Genomic DNA, 21,978 nt, shown 5'->3' with positions numbered 1-21,978 from the left:
CTTTTTAAAATGGTGCAAGATGCTTGGCAGTGAAAGGGTTATATATATATATTATGCAATAATGAGCATCTACTGCTGGGGGGGCAGTTGAGTCCTGCGCCTGTACCGGGGGTCAGGCAACGCATGTCCTTCCAGCAGCTGCGGACGCCGCTCCACATTGCACAGCATCATGGGAAACGTAGTCCACGGGGGTTGGAAAGTCAGGGCTGGGGATCCTCGGCATTCACCTTCCAATGTATGCAGTAGAAGCAAAGCTGTTTTTCAGGTTAATGCCGGTAGGGGGGGTGGGGGGGGGGGTTACACATCGCAATGAAAATGTTTCTTTTATGCAGTTTTTTGGGAGACTTTAAAAAAAAAAATTGTTCAAAATTAAATCAGAATTATTCATAATAAATAAATTGGGTTCATTTTCCAACATGTTTGAAAGTTCTAAGCTGTTTTTTCTTCTCTGCACCATGCATGGGGGGGGAGGGGGTATTTTAATACAGAGTGAGGGGTAAATGAGATCAACTTCTGGACTTTATTATAAAACGATGAAAAGAACAGATTTTGAAAAATATTTTTTTTAATAGAAAACAATCAATAGAACAAAAAAAATGCACAACTTTTTTTAGTGAAACCTTTGCTACAAAAAGTAGCAAAACCACATATATAACAATATATATATTTGTACAAATTCCCGCAGACGCTCAGATTGAACAGACAATGTGCTCGGCTGACATTTGAGGAGGGTAACCATATGCAGCTTCAGATCTTAAACTCCCATAACCCTCAGCCATCTGGACCTTGTAGTTCGCGGAGACTCTGCCTGCTAGCGGCATGACCTGGGCCATGAAGTCAGAGGGGGTGTCTGTTATTACAGCATGTCTTTAATGTATATATTCCGCCGCACGGCATTAGAAACACCTTCATTAAAGCGAAACCAGACATCGCTGCTTCCCACCGCCTTCCCGATGCGCATCTCCACAGGACTTTCCTGGTCTGGATTAGCTGGGGGGGGCAGCAAAAACATAAATTAAGATACAGAGTACATATATATATATATATATATATATATATATATATATATATATATACACACACACAATAAAATACACCCACGCAGCACTCACAGCAGCCCTGAAAGGTATATAAAATCAATATCTGTGCACTAATGGTACAGCAAGGGCCGGGTCGAGAGAGGAAACTGAAATAACCGTTTAAAGGCGCTGTTCCAGCTGCTCTGCTTAAGTTTATCTTTGTAGCTGAATTGAGCATTAGAAGGATTATTCCTGCCATTATTGAATACAGAATTTCCCCCCAGGAAAATCATGAACACTTTATTACCCTGCGACAAAAAGCAGGCGCTGATGGGTTGAAAAAAAGAAAAAAAAAAAAAAAAATGTAGAAATTGTAGCCCTTCTATATAACCCTTAACATACTAAAGAGCGTAATTAATGTGCACCCCACCTTTAAAGGGGATGATAAGGTGGGGGTACGTGGGTTCTCAAGAATGTATACGAGGTCCAAACGTGATCCGCTTCCTCTACAATCTGATGATCGTCTGATTTACCAAGAAGGTTACTTAATGTGTAAGAGAGCACTCACTTTCATACACTAGCTACAAAATGAGGGGGGGGGGTAATGGCTTTTAAAGTCTCTTTAAGCCACCTCTATCGTAGCCATTTGTCTCCTCGTGGGTCTCTTATAGATCGTTTCTCAGCTTCGGTCATAAAACAAACGCAGGGGCCGGTGATCACACAGCAGCCCCCCCGCTGTGAATGTCTGTATCGGTAACATCATCCGGATACAGATATCTCGTTCCACAAAACGCTATTTCTACAGACGAGGCGAGGGTCTGTAAAGGGCACAAAGGGCTCGTTTCTAGCGAAATCCGTGCCTAGAATATATCACTTCGGTTGCGCTTTACTCACCCGCGACCACAGGGGCCACTTTCTTAACGATCTGGCGACCGAAGAAATCTTTCTCGGGCTGTGAAGAAATCAGGATTAAATCGAGTCAAATTATACATCCAATCCTAACAGCGGCATTAAGAACCGCGCATGTTTTACCCAAAGCATTTAGAAATAACCCGGCGTCCTTTTCTAACTCAGCAGAATAACGAGAACGCGGATAAAAAGTTTTTTGGTCGCCAGACAAATGCTCAGATTCTTCCTAATGCACTCTTATACCTGACCTGATTGTTAAAGATGATTTTTTTTACTTTTTTCATTCATTTTCCCAGAAGTCACCGTGTATCGTGCTTGCGGTCACGGGAATCGCATGCGCGGGTTCATGCGTCCTCAAAGCCCCACTCAGTTAACAGCCACGCTCGGACTCAGACTCAGAAGCCCCCCGTCCGTCTCGTTGGAGTGTAACGGCGGACTCACCCTCTCCTCAAACGAGCTCTTTTTCATGATGTTTTCCAGGCGCTGTTCGTGGTTTAACGGAGCGGGTTTTACAGCACTTTTAGCCTTTCCATCGTCTTTGCTGGTAGCGTTCACCTAGGGGAAAGAAACGGTCAAAAAAGCCAAAACGCTTATTTTATACATACATATATATACATATATATATATATATATATATATATATATATATATATATAAATAATAAAAAAAAATGTGCTAGGGGAATGCTGCTTTGATAAATACGATATTAGTCTCCCGAATATATATATATATATATATATATATATATATATATATATCGATTGTTTACAGTCCTGGGAGAACGTATTTAGAATCACGATTGCCGATTCTTCCGTGCAAACAGCGCGGGTTTCATTTCCAGGTCTGACCTGCGGTTTCTGGGATACAGTACAAACAAACTCCCTCTCGGGAGGGACTTGTTTCCCTGCTATATGCCTGTTGGGAGGTTGAGTTATCAGGGGAACTGAACACAGGGAGATATTTATACCCCATCTATAGCCCTCCAAGTAAAAATGATGAAACATGAAAATGACTCAAAAGCTCAATAAACTTACATAACGGCCTTAAAAATACATTTAAAAGAGACACAAAATAGAATCACTGCGGCCGGCGGTACGCCAGAAAAACCACAGAGAAATCGCTGGGGGCCAACAAGACAACGGAAAATTCCGGCCAGCAGCGCGTATCCGTATCGGACCCTAAGAAGGATTAGGACCACCTGATATTCCTAAAACCTACAGTAATCCTTCCCGACTCGCAACCAAAGACGGCTGCTTCATTAAGACAAGCTGCTCGAGGATCAATCCCTCGCGAAAGCTCCATTTACGCATGCGCATTCGGTGACGATTCCATCCGCATCATTATCGCTCTAGTGTGAGATACTCTGCCAAGTCTGTAATATATATAACTCATGCAGTGTTTAAACACACTTTGGCTGAAATATCTGAAAAACTAAAGAAAACGAACACAAATTAAGTACTCGGGGGGGGGGGACTGTAGGTTCCTGGACATGCTGGGAGTTACTGTTCTAAACACAAGAGACGGGTCCCAGGTTCCTTGACACTCTTACCCTGCCCAGATTCCTCGCCTGCTGGAAGGCTTCCGTCCTCCGCATCTTCTCCAGCTCGATCTCGCGGGATATGAGCTGCTTGGCTTGGTAAGTCAGCGGTTTGCGGAGCGGCAGATCGGGAAACCTGCAGACGTCCTCGACGTTCCTGCAAGACACGGAAAGGCAAATCGTGAGGAGCAGAAAAACCATATCCGGAACCAAAGCGGTCGAGCAGACATTGTATCGCGTCCCGTTGTATCTCACATCGCAGTTGATATCGCGTTTAAATTCCAGACGAGACGAGGACCGATAACGAAATCTTTTCCGCCGAAACACCTACCAGCCGTAGATAACCTTCTCCGCCACCCGCCAGGTTCCAAACCGCTCATCGGTTAAACTAGAACCGTGACGTGAAAGGTTAAGAAATCCAAGGCACCAATAAACTCAATGATGGAGCGGAAAAAAAAAAATTGTCCGTGGAGTTAACTCTCGCCAAGCTGTAAATCCCCGGAGAGGTTTTGTCTTTGCTGCCTGAGCAGGGAGTGCAGGTGCATGGCGGGCAGGTAGACGAACATGTAGACGACGCCGAGGATCATCAACGCGATGGCAAGCGGCACCCCCCAATCTGTAATAAAGAGGGGCTCCTTGCAGCGGGCTTGAAACATAGGCGAAGGCAGAGCACCTGCGGAGCACCTACGGCCGTATCGTTCTTTGCGCTCGCGATAGGGGAAGCCGCTCTAATCCCCGCTCACGCCGCGGCTGATCGGATTAAGGAACTTTCCCCCTGAATTTGTGCCAAACAGAGGTCGCTTCCGTAACGCGTCTCGCAGAAACACTCACGGGCTTTATCTGCGGCTTCCGACAAAGAGATCAGGAGATTACAAGCCGACCAAATCTGATGAGAGCCCCCCAGGGTCTGTGCACTAAATATCATCAAGTTTACCAAAAGCACCGATTTATCCCTCATTCCGATCTGCGGACGCGAAGCCGCTAGCAATTATATTTCTTCCATACACGGAACGCGAGGCTAGCAAGACCTTTGAAGAAATGACATCTTACAGTGCTTGGAATCATAGAAGCGCTGAGTTTAGCGGCAGATCGGCCCCATTCGGCCCCCATCTGCTCTGTCCGTTTTTCCTGCTGTAAAAACTCAAACCTTAACCAGTCCTTGGTGTCTCACTGTATTAGCCGTTACCACTTCGGCTGGGAGGCTGTTCCACTTACCTACCACCCCCCCCTCAGCAAAGCTAACTGCCCTAACGTTTCATCTAAACCTCTGAACCTCTGGTTTTAGATTATAGCTTTTGTTCTACCATCTTCAGGAAGGATAGGTCTAAAAACCGCGGATGTTTTTTTATACAGGTTACCCACGCGGGTCAAATACGGGATTATTATTCAGCATTATTGAAAAGATTAAATGGCCGCTACATGCGGGGGACGTGGGGCCCCGACTGTTTATTCCTCCGGCACCCGTCGGATGAGCTCGATATTACTACCGGTGCCCATCAGAGCCACGAGCGCCAGGCCCAGCTGGCAGTGAAACGGTCAAAAGCACGAGAGGTGGAAGGGAACGGATCTGTATAAAGCGCGGTGCCATCTGCTGATAACAAGTCAAACCCACAGCGGCGGCAGATAATCTGCCAGCGAGAAGGAATAGTCTTGGGGGTTTTGTGTGACATCCGGCAGATTAGCTCCGATCCAACGTCCCCCAGGCATCAGAAAGCGAGCGGCGCGTGCGTTGTACGAAACACCGGCGCTGCCACCCAGAGCAGAGGGCATCAGATGCTGCTGGGGATAAAGCATTAACCCTTTTGGCGTCAGGGGGTAGAACAAAAGCACAAACAATTACTCAATAACTGAATCATCCGAAAACCAGCGCCTAGAGGCAGCGATGGAGCCGACGGCAGCGATAGCGTAGAATTCTCTATTTATTTATTTTGCTCGCTCCCGGCTGTTGAGAAGCGACGGGTACTCACGGGTCCAGCTTGTAGATGTACTGGCCGTCCATGGTGCGCTCCTGCTGGTACGTCAGGTTATACGCCAGCATGGTGCTAATCAGGTCCGCCAGCTGCTGCTTCTCTTTAAGGCTGTACAGTTGCGTGTTCACCTACAATAACATCGCGACATTAACGTTTCTCATACAAACACGGGAAAACGGAATGCTCCTGCTGCTATATGATAAAGTTACATATAACAAAACTGCATTCATGTATTATATCTCTCGATCCCCAATCACACGCATCTTTGACTGGCAGAGCCTATGCCTGCCCTGCGGAGATCGCCTCGCCACCGGCAGGGAAGGAGTTAAAGGCGAAGCAGGGAGACGCAGCAGGAAAGGTATGGATCTCCTGTTTGCAAACACTTATCTGACATCAATTATTAACACAGGAAGGCGAGCAGACGAAGGCGCTGCTTCCAAACATCGATCAGCGGAATAGCTGGTTACGCTTTTCTTCAAGGAAACATATTGATCTCGGCCGGGTCGGAGCTCGGACGGGTAGAAGCGCGATTATCACCGCGTGCCGCCTCTCTTATCGCAGCGCCGCCGCCGCCAGCAACGCGTTCGGAAGCAGCACCGGCACGTGGCATGGCCTAACCTCTGATCCCAAACACAAGGGGCGACGAGACGTTCACAAATAAGCCGAGTACAGGTGCAGCTAAAGTTACCCCGACACGTGGCCGCCTGGCGAGATTTATCCACGTGGCTGCAACTCGTAGATTCGATCTACTGCTGCTATGGCAACAAACCTGGTAAACCTATCAATGCTCTTCCACTGTGTCACGATCCTACAGGCTTCAATGAATTATTCCCGGAGGAAATAATAATAAAAAAAATAAAAAAATTAGATAGGATAAAATAATGAAGTGTCCAGGTACTGAGCAATTAAAAGTAAAAAAAAATGTATTAATTTGCCCAATGTTCTCCGTTGTTAATCGAAATATATTCAGCATAATAAATAACATTTAAATATATTTTCTTCTTTAAATCCAGATATTGTCAAGAGGCGCCTTCGCTCCTGTGATCGGCATAGAGATATAACAGCTAGATCAGCTATAAAAGCACAACGAGGAGGAGGAAAATCCATCCCCAGACGGGTCTTTGTGGCTTTAACGCGCACGTATCATTTTGTAGATGGACGGCATGCGAGCTCGGCTGCGTTCCTTCTTACTTTGGCTCTTCAAAGTGTGTATAACGGGCAGCAAGAGGATTTAGATTAAAACTTAAGCTAAATGCAATTACCTGGACTCGATAGCGTTTGGGTTTTAAGGGTTTTAAAAACGTACCATCAGCCTCGCTCTTCCTTTATTCACATTCAGTATAACGGCCCCCCAAACGCACCAAAGACAGCGAGAGTGTTTAGAACTCCATATCTATTCAGAGAATAGGAGATTTTAAGATCATATACACCGCAGCGCGGCCGGCTTCCAGATCCACGCGCTTCACAACGCGTGCGCAAAGCAGAATAAACTCCATCAGCCTTAAAAGTTATGAGGCTAATTGCCGAGGCCCTTTGGCTCACCCAGAGACCTGGGATTAAATTGCTTTTTTCTTTAGTAAGGTTAGCCAAAATTGGAATGAAAAAGGGATGAGATCCCAGAGCTTACGGGTCTAAAAAAAGAACGTTACAAAAAAACAACCTTTAGTCTCACAAGGAGAGAATAACCTTGTAAGGAGGCTTCGAGTCTGGAGACAAAAGGCAAAGGATTAGAGACTTTATCGAGACACGAGGCAGCCGCTCGGAAGTCAGAGATTCCGTCAGTCTAAGCGTGTGCCATAATAGAGCGGGGACTAAAAGATAGAGGAGGAAAAAGTTACCGTTTTCTTTACATATAATGATAAATTATATGAGATATATATATAGATAGATAGATAGATAAAAGCGCCATGGTGCAATTGATAAAGCCGAACAGCTGAGTTTTAGAATGAGCTACTCAAGAGAGAAAAGAATTGTCTAAAACGAAACTTTTAATTTTAAGATTTTTTAAAGTGAAATTTAAGACCTATATCAAAAAAAGGACTCCCGTTACAGGAGACTTTTGGACCAATCTCCCGGCCTTCTTTCAATAAAACAATAAAAGGATCATTCTGACAATTGTGGTTTCTAACCCTCCCAGATCAACTTATTTTAATTATCGCATTTTTAAATATTAAGATTAAAAAGTTATGTTTTAGACAATTCTTTTCTCTCTTGGGTAACCATTCATCACGTTAGGATTTAATTTCTTTTTGACTTAATACCGTATAGCGTGGAATACTTTCTCTTGTGATTTCGAGAGTAGTCGGATATATTCAGGCTTCCCCGTTTCAGGTTTTGACGGATCAGCCAAAGCCAAAGGATCGTTATAAAAAGGACCCTAAACTAAAACGAGACCCTCGTTCACAGTCATGAATTCTCACCGGCCTGAGCTTCGGAGAAATGACATCCAGAAGAAGACAGAGCGCGTCCAGCACCAAAGACTGCGGTACAACCCGTGCCCGGATACTCGGGGATATTTCAGACATCATGGCGGTCAGAAGGTTCTGCATTTGATTTAACCTGGACTGGGCCTGTGGGTAAAAGAGAAGTCGTTTACCAAACTATGGACTAAAGATGAAAATTTAATTTAACTTCATATCAAACACAGCAAGCTGGCACTATTTCTCCAAATATTTGTCATTTTGATCCAATAAGCTCCCTTTATCTGCAGACCTGGAGGCTCTGTTGCTCGCAGTCATGTGATATTTTGGGAGACTTTCCTCGTTCAAACACCACACTGAGCTGATTCTTTATGGCAATGCTAATGAAGTCTTTTCCTCCATAGACTTCATTAGTCAGAGAGTCCAAATGGGTGGTTAAGACTGAGCCATTCTATTATTCCCCACAGGCAGTATGATAAGGAGTCGGGGTGTTTAGTAGATTGGGGGTCAGATAACAGAGCGAGAATCATACAAATGGGCAAATTAGAATTGTATTAAAGAATATTTCTGAAAATGTATTTTTAATCCGACACCAATAATAAAATCTACTTTAAAGCCACAAGGAAGCTTACTGCGGCACATGAAGTATTCATAAACGATAGATGGGTAGCCACAAAGAAAGAAGTGCAATGGCGTACCTCGTAGTGGCTGTTGGGGTAGGCAATGCGTGGGACATTCGATGCCGCAAACAGGAGGTGGAAGGCGACAGGTAGGAACGGTAGGTATCGCATGAGCTGGAAGTTCTGCCCGTGCATTATAGTCGTGTTCACGATGTCTGTGAACTCCAACCAGTCCAGAGCCAAGCACACGGTGCCGAAGTTCGATTCCTTCACTTTCATGTTTAGGAAGTTGTCGTACAAACCCTATAAAAAAATAAATAAATAAAAAAAAGAAAATAATGCAAAAAATATTCTGCGCTATGAGAGCCGACACTTTCTAAGCTCATCCCAATTTCTTCAGCAAAGAGACGAGGAGTTCGCTAACTATATATATATATATATATATTTTATTTTTAATAACATACGATGGATTTATATTTTTTTCCTAAAAAAATAAATAAAAATTACTAAAGTGTGGATGTGTTTGTTTTGTGCCAGTGAAGGCATCAAATAAAGTATTCCAGGGTTTCTCTCACTCACCATAGTAAGCTTCTCGTATTCCCCCGTAGACATGCTGAGGTGCAGAATATGGTGAAACCTCTGAGCTAAAGCACTGAGGGGGGCCTTGCTTTGCCCAAGAGATTCGTTGAACGCTCCCAGAAAGTTCTGGAGGTCTGCAGAGATAACGTCTTGACCGATCCGCTTCCTTTACAAAAGTATAAAAATGCAGGAATGTTCAGTGTGGAGGGGGACATGGCAGAATATTGCGGGGGAAAAAAAAAAAGTGCGAAAGAAGATTTGGTTAATTAAAATTCTCTTTAAATTATAACACTAAGGGAATATTGAAAGGCTTTAAAAGGTAGTTGTGTGACATATATATATAAATGTGTTATGGAAAGAAAGTTTACATAACGCTTGAAGAATTGAGCTAAGCGGGCCCAGAAGCTTGCACTCCATGGCAATTGAGCTACCCAACAAGGGTTACCAAGCCTTAATACAAATTGTAGTTCACCTTCTATTCAAAAAAACATTCTGTACTAACTTTATCTCAGCAAAAAGGTGGCAGCCTGTCTAGTGCTACACAATACATCTAGAACAGGGGCGTCCAACCTGCGGCCCTCCAGCTGCTGCAGGACTACAGGGCCGCAGGTTGGACGCCCCTGACCTAGAACAAGCACTTCTCACCTTTGGACTTTGGGGAGCTGGAAAATCTCCTGCCAGACAGAAAACAAGCCTTTATTCTGATCTTTCAGGCCGACTTTCATGGTCTGAACCGTTCGCATGCTAAGCTCTTTTTTCCCTCGTCCGTGTAGGAACTGAAAAATACAAAATGGATTTAACACGCAGGGTAAAGCAACCGAAAGCCATGCTTGTAAACCAGAAGCCGGGATTTACGCTCTTACAGGGAGTTTGATGACAAGGTACGTGAGAACGGCGGAAACAGACACTTCTGCAAAGATTCTAAACCTACATTGTTACCGACTCCAATTACTAAAATAGTATTCTTGCCTAAAGGCATCTGAGGGGTAAATGTGGCTCAGTGGAGGATTGTGGGAATCGTACAGCGGAGGAGGAAAAAGTGGGAAAAAAATCCCTGTAGTAAATCTGAGCTAATTTAACCCAAACGGCAGACCGTACCTGCAATGTATTTATACAGGATCGAATGTCATTGTCCGTCTTGTCGCATAAAGCCATGAGCGCGCCCGTGTCTGCCTTCATTCCCTGCTTTATCGTGATCTGAAAAGGAACAGGAGGAATCACACAGGTACATCTCGCCAGCGCTTGCTTATTGCCTTTACAAAAACACGCCAGCCAGCAGAAAAGATGCTTTAATTAAAAGCAGTGAAATGGATCAAAGTAATGATCGCTGGGATGAGGGAGACTCCCTTATCAGCAGACGCAGATAATAGGTGCTAATTAAACGGGAACCACTTAATGTTCTTACACTCAGGTGTGTGCCAATTAGAAATGGATCCAGTTAATTTTGGGGTGATAAATGCTAGTTTCACACCGCTACCCATGGAATGGGAAAAAAAAAAAAGAATGTCATCATAGAAAAACTTTGCTGGCACGTCAGAGACCCATTCGTCCCCCATCTAGTCTTCCGATTTTCCCTGCTGGTATCATCTTCGGTTCAGGAGCCATTTGCCTATCCCATGCATGGTTAAGTATTAACCTCTACCACTTCTGCTAGAAGGCTGATCAACTTACTTAAGAGACTCTCAGTAAAGAAGGAAAAAAAAAAACCTTCCTTACACTACATATCACGGTGAGCTAAGGTGTTCAGGGTATATTGACTGCGTACGCAGTAAGCTGGGGTAACGAGGTATACGGTATGTTCTCCAGCACGGCAGGTGGCCCGCAGATGCAAAATAAATCGCGAGCTGCAGGTGCGCGGCACCAGGTGCGGATTAATATAAAATACACCCAGGATAAACATGTAGAGCAAAACCGGTTGATTAGCGCGCGCTTCCCCCGGCGGCGACGTGTAACCTAGATAACAATACCTGCTCATCCAGACGTGACCGTGTCAATAAGTCACGGCAGAAAAAGGCACAGCCGCTCGTTTAACCCTTTAACCAGCGCTGCCGGTGCCTTGTAGCCAGGTAACATGCATGCATGTAAAATGCAGTTGTGGCCCTTTTATCCCCGAGGTAGCTTTTATTGTACCGATCGAGTTCCCAAATAAAATACCGTAAAAATACCATAAATATAATTCATAGGCTAGGGTTATTAGAAAAACGGGAGAAATTACCAACAAGATTAAAAGGGACAAATAGTAGCATTAACATGCTTATGATTTATACATTTCTTAATTCCTAGGTGAAAAGAACACTTTAAACATTTTTTCATGTACATGATATTCTGTTTATTGGCATGTGTTAGAACACCATGACTGCAGAGGAAAAGCCTGGCTGAATGATGAGAATAAGAGCTAAATGACATGCTCAACCAGCAATACACGCGTTTATTCACCAAAGGGAAAGTTAGCAGGAGAGTCGTGGTTTCAGCTCCAACACCTCACTATTCATTATGTGAAGGGCTGAGCTGGCCCTGTATAATGCATAGTTCAATGGGTGAGGAGACTGAAGAAATATATATATATATATATATATATATATATATATATATATATATATATATATAAAATGCAGGGCCAATCAAGCTCTTCAAACGGCAGAAGCTCGCTGGGGTTGGCTCGTCATGATGTATAGCGAAGTGCGGAAGATGAAACACAACTCTCCTGTAAACTCACAGTTTAGTGAATAAGCACTATTGATGGGTTTGATTAAAACAAATTGCACCCCGTGCATTAAAATGCTAATTATTTCCAACTTAATCCCAATTATTGTACTGGCAGAAGTGGACGCGTGATGCTATAGTTTAGTGACCCCTTTTTTTTTTTTTCCTTTTCTTCTGAAGGAAGAAAGTCGCCGGCCACCTTAACGTTAGTTCCGCTCACCTCGTATAATCTCTGCACGAGCCTGGAGGGCAACGTCTGAGGAAAATTCAGCATGAAGGCTTGCTGTCTCAGCTGCCGTAACGATGGAACGTACCTGTTAGAACGTGAAGGGGTTACTTAAACCTCCAAATAATAACTCGTCTGTTATAAAGGCGTTTTCCGTAAGAGCGGCCACGCATTAGCCATTATGACTACTAACTGGTCGTTGCAGATACAGATGATGGGTCTGAGGAGGAGGCCTCCATCTTTCTTCTTCTTCTTCCCTCCAGTCAGCTCGCTTCCAGACTCCGTCTCCTTGCCATCTTTCCTGTTGATCAAACTCAGCAACATGGCGATGGCAGGCTAACGGAAGAATAAGAGAAACGGATACTCTGAGAAGGTATTTACTGCCGGAAAAAATTGAAGAAAAAAACCCAAATCTCTACTAAAACCACTCAATAAAAAAAATAAAGGATCATAAAGCGTCTTAGGTTTTAATTGTTCCCGAGTCACAGGTTGTTCTGCGCTAGTTTTGACTTTCCTCCCCAGAACTTACCGTCGGGGCGCCATCAATTTCATCTATGATCAGACAGTTTGGTCTCTCGTTGACGCCTAAAACAGACTTCATCTGAGTTGCAGCCTCTATCCGGGTTTTAAAGATCTCCGGGCTTCGGTCGTCACTGATATAAGAGGAAAACGTTGCGTTACGTTGCCAAATCATTTAAGGTGCAGCGCTGCAGGCGCATGCTTCGAGTTATTCTCACCTGGCATTCATTTCCACCACGTTGTACCCAGCATGCTTTGCGATAACATGTGCCAAAGTTGTCTTTCCGAGACCGGGAGGGCCACAAAGCAAGGCAACCTACGAGAACGGCAGGAGGCGAGAGAGACTGGTAAGGCTCACTTCATGTCAGTAACTGCCAACATGCCCGTGCTTCCTGGATCTACCGTAGTTTGGTTTTTACCTTGTTTTTGGGCCGATTATGCTGATCCAGTTCAGCTTCTAGGATCTCTTCTGTGATCTGGGCTTTAGTCTTGAACTTGGTCTGCTGCTCCTTCTGAAACTTGAAATTAGAATGTGCTTCTGGAGCGGCCTTGGGTTTCTTCAACGCTTTTTCTTTCGCAAATACCACCTTGTCCCACAGTTTCAGCCACTTCAGGAGGCAGCGGTTTGTAAACTATAAACAAACGAGGCAACAAAGACAACCGGATCATTAGAACATGTCCTGAAACATCTCTTTTACTGAAGACTATTCCTTTTCCTTTTAGGCACTACCAAATATATTTTCTTGGCCCCTTCTTAACCCAATACTCACGTCATCACTGAGAAGCTCTGTGTAATGCCTGGGGGTAAAGCGGTCGACCCACAGACAGTGAGAAGATGCACCTTCCTCCTCATCTTCCTCATCGGCTGCAGCGATGGCAAGATCCATAGTCTCGCTATCAGCCTCAGCAAAGTCCTCAATTTGGCTGAAAGATAAACACTCAAGCTCTAATAAATAATACAAAATTAAAACCTTCACCATGTTACCAATTAATTTTTTACCTAAAAGGATTTCGTTATTTAAAAAAAGGCAAAAAAGAACCCCTTCTAGATATCACTGATTGTTTATACAGCAGACCCTAGGAAGCCTAAAATGAGACAGGCCCAGCCATAAAAAATAATCCCATTTTAATGCTCCATATAGTTGATATAAATGTCTCCTAGACAAGTGATGATGCATTTATAACAAGGACACAACGTCAGATAATTATGAAGATACAGCGTGTTAAGCAGATAATGCACAGACTGCCCACCTGTTCAGCATCTCGGTAAGATTCTGGGATTCCTCCAAAACCTTCCGCCGTTGCTGGAAGGAAAAGTCAGAAGTAAGTAATGGAATTTTTCCTGTTTTGGTAAATACATGAATTATAATTTTTGATTATTAACATTAAGGGGGGATAGAAGTGACCAGCGTTAGAGACGTACAAAAATAAAATCAGCGCAGGCATTTACAGATCCTAGTCGCGCCAGCCACCAATATAAGAATATTAGTCACCCAAAGGGGGGTTTTAGACAGAGGAAAAAGTCATTAATCAGCATCGTGCACAAATCTGAAACGGAACGGCGGTTACCTCATCTGCAACTTGCTCCTTCAGGTAGGAAAAAGGAACACCCAAGAGATGCAGCTGCTGGTCTCCATTCCAGCTAAACCCCGCATGTTTGGAGATTTGCTTTAAAACAAAATGAAAAAATACATCTTTAAAACATGTTCATAAACTGAATGATGGAAGCAGGATAATTACCTGGCACAAGCGTAACCTCTTGTCCTTAAACCCATTAAAAACAATGCATTGCATCATGAAGGGGTTAATGTACTTTAGACGTACAATAAGAGGTAGAGGTTAACCCATGGAGAGAACTTAAGCCTGCGTGAGATCTAACCCTTGCACCTTGAAGCATTGTGTCATAAGAGAATTCTCACCTGCGACCCCGTGCCGTCCTCCCTTAGCGTCATGTAGACCCGGGCTCCGTCGCTGGATGTCACGTGAATGTATTCCTCGAAGATGGGAGGTCTCTTCAGCACCCGCTTCTGCTCCGTTTCGGTGGGGGTCACTTGCAAAGGGGCCATGTCGCTGACTTCCAGGGGGTCCCACTTCGGAAACTTTGAGTCTCTGACGGAATTGGCCAGAAACAGACAAGGATAGTAACAATAAATATGTAAACACTGAAGAGAAGCAAAGAAAAGAAGAGCAGCTTTTCTGATTATTGTAACTATTTCTAATAAACTGTTATAAGTGGAACGTGCTAACCTAAAACTACCTAAAATAATACACGTTTGAATTCTAGAGACCTTTCCGTGTTCTTTTTGGTGCAGTCAGGTGAAGGAGGCGGCGTGATGTCATCACTAGTTGCGTTAATATTCTCTGCCCTTTCTTGCCCAAAATCCAGCTTTTTAACAGCTTCCATTCTCGGGCGCTTGTGCTTGGGAGCTAATTTAAGAAAAATAAAACAAGTCGCATGAGTAAGGTTACCAACGGTTATTCTAAATCAGCCACTGAAACCCGGGCTGGACAGAAGCGGTCACTGACTGAGTTCAGCTGTGTTTTATCGGGTTATGGAACGATTTGTATCTAAGTCTTCATTCCGGCAAGCGGCGTAATTGACGGTTCTTGATAGATTGCGCGGCTCCGATGCCAGCGTCGGAACAGCGTGAATACCGGCGGTTAATCAACAACCATCGCTGCTGCCAAAATCATCCGCCAGCCAATCATAAAGGGAATTCAGGTGTGGAGAACAAAAGACTGAGTGAGAATGCTGCAGCTCTGGATTTTTTTTTGCGATGAGCTGTCATAATTAAGTTAATAATGCGTTAATAATGTAGATAAATGATGGAGTCCGGTACAGAACCAAATAAGTAGCAGCCCAACATTTTTACAGATTTTTTTTTTATCTTTAAACTAAAAAGGGACACTTTGTGATCTGTCTGCAATGTTTTGGCCTCTTGGAGCACTTGCACAAAGAGGCGGAGCCACGGCATGCACCGCAGGTACAGCCTCTCCTCTGTTCCTCCTATCAGGGAAGAGAGTGTGCGCCAAGGCCCCGCCCCTTCGCAGAGGTACCTGCATAACAGAGGAGCCGTATGTCTATCCCATGCATGTTTAAATTCCCTCACTGCATTACCCTCTACCACTTCTGCTGGGAGTCTACTCCAATTATCCACCACCCCCACGGTAAAGTAAAACTTCCTTCTGTTCCATCTCAGTCTCTGACTCTCTAGTGTCTCTCCTCTCCTGCATCCTTGCACTCTCTCGCCTCTCCTTCATTCCTGTCGTACGTCTGTTTAGCTGTATGGATGCAGCCGAGGGTTTTTAGTAAGTCGGCTGCTTTTGGGATTCACAGACAGAAGGATAAGCGGGGACTAAACACAAGAGACAAAAGACATACTGATCGGGGGCTCCAGGAAGCTGTCAGAGAGCTCGTCCTCCTCTGAAAGGCGCAGGAAGCTGGCATCTCTCTTCTTAGACCTGCTCACGTCTGTGTCGCCATTTTTTTCGTGGGCATTTTTCCCCGGACCGGCGCTCCTCACATCATCTGCCGCGGATATGGCCTCTTCAAACGAAAGCTTGCAGCGCAGCTGGGAGGTTCTGGGTCCGGGACGGCAGGGCACGTCATCTGCAAATAGAAGAACACAAGATTCTAATGCCATCCCATGCATCTGCATGATTAAATCCCACCACTTCTGCTGGCAGGCTGTTCCACGTATCTACTGGACAATATTCTTATTAATACTCCTTGATCCCCCAGGGAATGTTTAGCTTGGCTGGATGAGATGGATAATCTAATAATTAAAGCAAATTTGACTACAGTTCATAAAAGATAACAATAATAGTTCATGTTGGTGCATGCTGGGAGTTGCAGTTCTAGCAGCCTTAAGTCAGAAGGTAAGCAGAGCATGCTGGGACTTTTAGTGATCTCGGGTGGAGTGGCATGGCTGCCTGAGACTAGTGAGATGTAGTTTATGGCAGCTGATAAGCCAGGCCCAGTAGAGCTGGATGCAGTTGATGGGAGTTGTTCTATTAGCTGGAGCAACACAACGCATTATGGGAGTTGTATTCTCGGGCAGATGGGGTGTCATAGCCATTCCTTGACAGCGCGAGTAACACAGCTGTCAGAGGACGATGAGAGTTGTATTCCCTGAAAGCGGAACAGACAGCTAGCAAAGAGTGTTGGGAGTTGCATTCCACAGCTGCTAGGGTGACAGGATATGCCCCCTCCCCAAAAGCTGCGATGCCTGCGCGTACTGTGAGTTGGACTCCCCAGTAGCTCTTTCCCCGCACTGCTCACCTTCCAGCTCGGCCAGCACCTCCAGCTCCGAGGCGAACTGGCTCTCGAAGTCATCCTCAACCCCGTACAGCTCGTACTCGTCCATGCCGGGCAGTGTCAGGGCGCAGGGGCCCCGGGATCAGGCCAGGGGGCGCCACGAACCCCTCACACAAACAAGCTTCGCGCCACTGCACGTCCACTTCCGGGTCACAGTGTGGGGCACGCAAACTTCGCCTGCCCGTTGGTTGGCGGGCAGTGGGCGTTACTCTGATTGGTCAGTGCGTGGATAGCGTGCAGCAGCAGCAGCCAGAGATCCCAGGTAATGGCGTAGACACGGGGGGCTGAGCACTGCAACTCCCATCACTCTCTATAGCACGAGCTGAGGATGATAGGGGCAGCACTCTGTATACAGGCACTGGGAGGGGGATATATCTCTGCGTAATGCACCATCACAGGCAGACCCTGACACGCCTCAAATATTAACCCCTTAATAGCCCAACGTTCTATGCAGGGACTCCCCAAATGGCTCTAATACCGGTCGTCATGGAAACCTTGACCTGTCATTATTTAAAGATCCTCTTAATTGAGTCGCCTGCATTCAAGCAGAGATTTCAACCATAACATTCTGCGTGCAAAAGCACCAGTTGGGAGTCCAAAGAGAAGTTGCGCTCCCCGACGCGTTTATCCGCCATTGTGGTGGCGCAGCCTGTATATACAAAGAAAAAATACACATTAGTTGGAGGGTAATACGGTATTTTCTCACACTCCCATTCACTCTCACTCTCACTCACACTCTCCTACCGTCTCCGCCGACTGCCTCCGTGTCCCGTCTCCTTTTCCGCAGCTCCCCTTCTTCTCTTGCCTCTTCTTCTGCCTTCTTTCTTCGTCCGCTGCTTCCAGGTTTCAGCTATGTTGACGAGTCCTCCCGGAGTGCTTCCGCAAAAGCGGCGGAGTCTCCAGGCACACCCTCTCCCCTGATTGGTAGTGCTCCAAGAAGCCCAAACAATGCAGATGGATTCGCGGAGAAAGACAAGAGTTTCTGCACCTCTCTTTCTCCGTAAATCTGGTAATTCGTACTTCTTGGAGTACTTTGGCAAAAGGGCGGAGCAACAGAACACCCCCCCCCGTTTCTCCAATTGCGGGAGAGGTGTGCACCGAGGCTCCACCTCTTTGAGGAAGCGCTCCTAGAGGTCTGGAGCTGGTACCAGGGTGAAGAAAGAAGACAGAAGAACAAAAAGAGGCAAGAGAAGTAGCGGAGCTGCAGAAAAAGAGACAGAAGGCAGGGAGACATTGAGAGAGCGAGAGCGTGTTGGTGCCACGGTTATCGTCCGTGCCGTTCGCACGCATCGCCTGATTTTACTTTAATTCCATCGCTTTTCGTTTCAGCCCAGACCTCGTTAGCGTCATGGAGTCCTGCTGCCTGGAGAATCTCGCCGTCCTATACCAGAGCCCAGACTTCCTGGTGGTGAACAAACACTGGGACGTTCGCATCGACAGCAAAATGTGGTACGAGAAGCTGACGGTACAGAGCCAGCTAAAGCATCGCTTCCCGGAGCTGGCGGATCCCGGCACGTACTACGGATTCCGGTGAGTAACCGGGGAATGCCTTTTATTATTATTTGGGGTCGTTGAGCTGTTTTCATGGAAAACAGGGACCTTTCTGGTGGTAACATAATCGCAAAAGGGTTTTCTAACCATCAACGTATCATTGGAGCGCATGAGTGATGGGAGTGATAAAGGGCTATTGGAACACAGGAGTGATGGGAGTGATAAAGGGCCATTGGAACACAGGAGTGATGGGAGTGATAAAGGGCCATTGGAACACAGGAGTGATGGGAGTGATAAAGGGCCATTGGAACACAGGAGTGATGGGAGTGATAAAGGGCCATTGGAACACAGGAGTGATGGGAGTGATAAAGGGCCATTGGAACACAGGAGTGATGGGAGTGATAAAGGGCCATTGGAACACAGGAGTGATGGGAGTGATAAAGGGCCATTGGAACACAGGAGTGATGGGAGTGATAAAGGGCCATTGGAACACAGGAGTGATGGGAGTGATAAAGGGCCATTGGAACACAGGAGTGATGGGAGTGATAAAAGGCCATTGGAGCGCAGGAGTGATGGGAGTGATAAAGGGCCATTGGAACGCAGGAGTGATGGGAGTGATAAAGGGCCATTGGAACACAGGAGTGATGGGAGTGATGGGAGTGATAAAGGGCCATTGGAACACAGGAGTGATGGGAGTGATAAAGGGCCATTGGAACCCAGGAGTGATGGGAGTGATAAAGGGCCATTGGAACACAGTAGTGATGGGAGTGATAAAGGGCCTCTGTACGCCTAAGAAGAGATTCCATTAAAAATCAGCCGTTTCCAGCTACAATAATCATTGTATTTCTGACCCCAAATGTTTGAACGGTACATCATTCCATCTAAAGAAGAGACCTATGAGGTCCTGAAAGCATATGTAAATCTGTGTTGTTCCAATAAAAGATATTAACGACAGTCTATTTTCTCTTGGGCTAAAATGACTATATCTGTATTTTTTTTCTGCAGAGTCGTGAAACATGCCATAAGCATGTTATAGGCATGTAGATACCTACATACATACATATTGCTTTAATAACTAACGTGTATTGTAGCGCGTGGACGTCCTGCCTGTTTTCCTAGAAGGCTTTCAATTGAACATTCAGATCCGTTATAAATAAATATATTTAGTGGATTAAATGATAGGGGTTTAAAGATGTTAATGGGACAGTTTAATGCCCCACTATAGGAGAAAGCATGTTAAAGACCTCGTCCTTTTCTGAGCGCCACATGTCAGATGTGAGTTATTACGCCTTCTCATTTGCAGTTTCTCTGCCCTCCAGGTTCTGCCACCAGTTGGACTTCTCCACCAGCGGTGCGCTGTGCGTGGCCCTCAACAAGGATGCTGCGGGAAGGGCCTACAAGTGCTTCAAGGAGCGGACGGTGACCAAGGCGTACCTGGCTCTGGTAACTGGGATCCTGTCCTGCCGGGGGGGCCCGCGTTATAATGTGTTTTTACTAGGACTGGTGTTTCAGAGCTGCTGTTAGACCCGTGATATAACAGTGAGCCGCGGGACAGCCGGTACCGACCCAAAGCAGGTCCATTCTATCGGTGGCTAATATAGGGCATCGTGCTTTTTTTTCCCGTTACAGGTTCGAGGCACGGTGCCTGAAAAACACGCGGCAATTGCGTTATCCATCGGAAAGAACACTCGGGAAGGCTTCACCCACATGATGTGCGTGGAAGGAACCGAAGGTGAGCCTAAAACAGAGGTGTCAACCTGCAGCCCTCCAGCTGCTGCAGGACTACATCTCCCATACTCCTCAGCCAGCCCCTTATCTGAAAGAGCATTGTGGGAGATGTAGTCCTGCAGCAGCTGGAGGGCCGCAGGTTGGACGCCCCTGGCCTAAAACGTACGTTCAGTTTGGAAGAAATCGGCTAAAGGGAGAGTCTTGCGTTCCAGTTGGTGTCGCCCCTTTAACAGAGACCCAGCGCAACACCCCCTCCGTGGTCCTGTTTTCCCATCGCTGATTGAAGCAGCCAATCAGCAGCAGGACGTTGTCGACGCATGCACATGGAGGGCTTCCTGCAAGCCAATTAACTCAGCGGTGGAGATGGGAAGAGACTGCATTGCAATATTACCGACTCTGCAGAATCCCACCATGTATTGGCAAGATAGGGGGCCGCACAAAAACTCTGCATTATCAAACGTCCTTCTAATCAGTCGCGGTATTCCTTGTATATATGTTTTTAGCTTAAGTTCTCTAAAGTTCCTTTTTTTTGTGCTGACTCCATGTCCAGTAAATCCAACCCTTAAACCTCAATATGTTTTATTATCTGCATTAAAACTGTTAGCAGCCAATGAGAGGGAAGCAAGACGGAGATTGAATCTCTCATTGGCTGCTGACAAATTGCCAGTCTCAAGCTTTTAAGACCACGGTGGGCTCCATGCAACAGATAAATGAAGCCTCCGTCCTTTATATCGTGTGTTTAACTCTTACGCTGCTGATCTCCCGCGCAGGTTGCGAGAACGCGAAGCCCTGCCACACAGACCTGGTCGTCTTACAGCACGGATCGTACAAAGGAGATCCCGTCACCAAGGTCCTGCTCCAGCCTCTGACCGGTACGTGGCAAAAAACTAAATAAATAAATATAGGATAATCCAAAAATCGATATTTAAATTGAATGATGGCAGCTGGGAAATATTACGCGTCGAGGAGAGCGGCGGTAATAACTTTTGGGTAGTTTTGTTTATATTCTGCATTTTTCTGCTTTCTCTCTATAGAGAAAATCTCTTAATGGCAGATCTTCTTCCAAGCTTTTTCATAGATGTCAGTATATCTGAATGGGATGGTTTTTTTTTTCTTTTTCAACATTTATGGCTTTATTTAGGTCTGGTATTACCTTCTAAAAATAATGTTACTTTCACTGTTTTGTGATTATTTTAGGAAGGACTCACCAGCTGAGAGTTCACTGCAGCGCTTTGGGTTATCCCATCGTGGGGGACTTCACCTACAGCTTTAAGAAGGACACCGACCCGTATCGAATGATGCTGCATGCCTACTACCTGCGAATCCCTGCCGACCCCGAGCTCGTAGAAGTCACAGCCCCGGACCCCTTTCAGCCCGAGTCGGATCCCAATTGGGTGCCGGTCCACACGGTCCGCCAACTGAGCGAGGCAATGAAAGACCTGAGGGACCGGGCATGGGAGTCTGAAAGCGACAGGAGAAGACACGAGATGGAAAGCGCTCAGAAGAAAGCAGAGGAAATCCCAGAGACGGAACAGCATAGAGCCCTCTGCCGGCAGTGGTTGTCGGAGTGGGCATGCGAATAATGTCACGTGATGCGCTACGGTACGGTAAATCACGAGACCCCAGTGCACCTAATACCTGGTTCACCCGCGTCCGGACATCCGGCTCCGACACCCTAGTTACAACGCTACTGTCTCCCAGCCTGTAAAATCGCACGCGGCGTTACGTCGGAAGCACCCCCAGCGCTGTAGAGGTTAATCAGCAATTTTAATAATGATAATACTACGTGATTATGCTTCATGCTCCATCACAGCGGGGCATTAGTGTTTTAGTTTTGCACCTTTGCCTGTCGCTTACCAACGTGCCCCTGGGCATTATGACTTTTTTAAGAGCCAGTACCAGTCACGGACCGGAGGTATTTCTTTTGGCGGTGGGCAGC

General features: G+C 45.8%; 2 protein-coding genes across 2 annotated transcripts; one reads left to right on the top strand and one right to left on the bottom strand.

Annotated features, from left to right (window-relative positions):
• Window positions 1–570: 570 nt before the first annotated feature.
• Window positions 571–16,982, bottom strand: CHTF18 (chromosome transmission fidelity factor 18). Its single transcript, XM_053471803.1, has 22 exons — window positions 16,785–16,982; window positions 15,885–16,112; window positions 14,791–14,929; window positions 14,422–14,611; window positions 14,072–14,170; window positions 13,754–13,806; window positions 13,273–13,426; window positions 12,922–13,134; window positions 12,721–12,818; window positions 12,513–12,636; window positions 12,177–12,319; window positions 11,978–12,071; window positions 10,153–10,251; window positions 9,700–9,830; window positions 9,055–9,220; window positions 8,554–8,778; window positions 7,856–8,005; window positions 5,433–5,563; window positions 3,478–3,622; window positions 2,370–2,483; window positions 1,914–1,971; window positions 571–990 (listed from the first exon to the last, which is right to left on the bottom strand). Exons 1-22 carry the CDS (start codon window positions 16,867–16,869, stop codon window positions 857–859), a joined length of 2,973 nt encoding a protein of 990 aa, XP_053327778.1. The 5' UTR covers window positions 16,870–16,982; the 3' UTR covers window positions 571–856.
• Window positions 16,983–18,152: 1,170 nt separating this feature from the next.
• On the top strand, window positions 18,153–21,622 carry RPUSD1 (RNA pseudouridine synthase domain containing 1). The gene is made up of 5 exons (XM_053472027.1): window positions 18,153–18,350; window positions 19,631–19,754; window positions 19,941–20,043; window positions 20,810–20,911; window positions 21,237–21,622. Exons 1-5 carry the CDS (start codon window positions 18,169–18,171, stop codon window positions 21,620–21,622), a joined length of 897 nt encoding a protein of 298 aa, XP_053328002.1. The 5' UTR covers window positions 18,153–18,168.
• Window positions 21,623–21,978: the final 356 nt, after the last annotated feature.

This window comes from Spea bombifrons, chromosome 7, assembly GCF_027358695.1.
Source record: "Spea bombifrons isolate aSpeBom1 chromosome 7, aSpeBom1.2.pri, whole genome shotgun sequence".
In the NCBI taxonomy this organism is placed as follows: domain Eukaryota; kingdom Metazoa; phylum Chordata; class Amphibia; order Anura; family Pelobatidae; genus Spea; species Spea bombifrons.
This window is presented reverse-complemented; position numbering and strand designations above follow the sequence as displayed.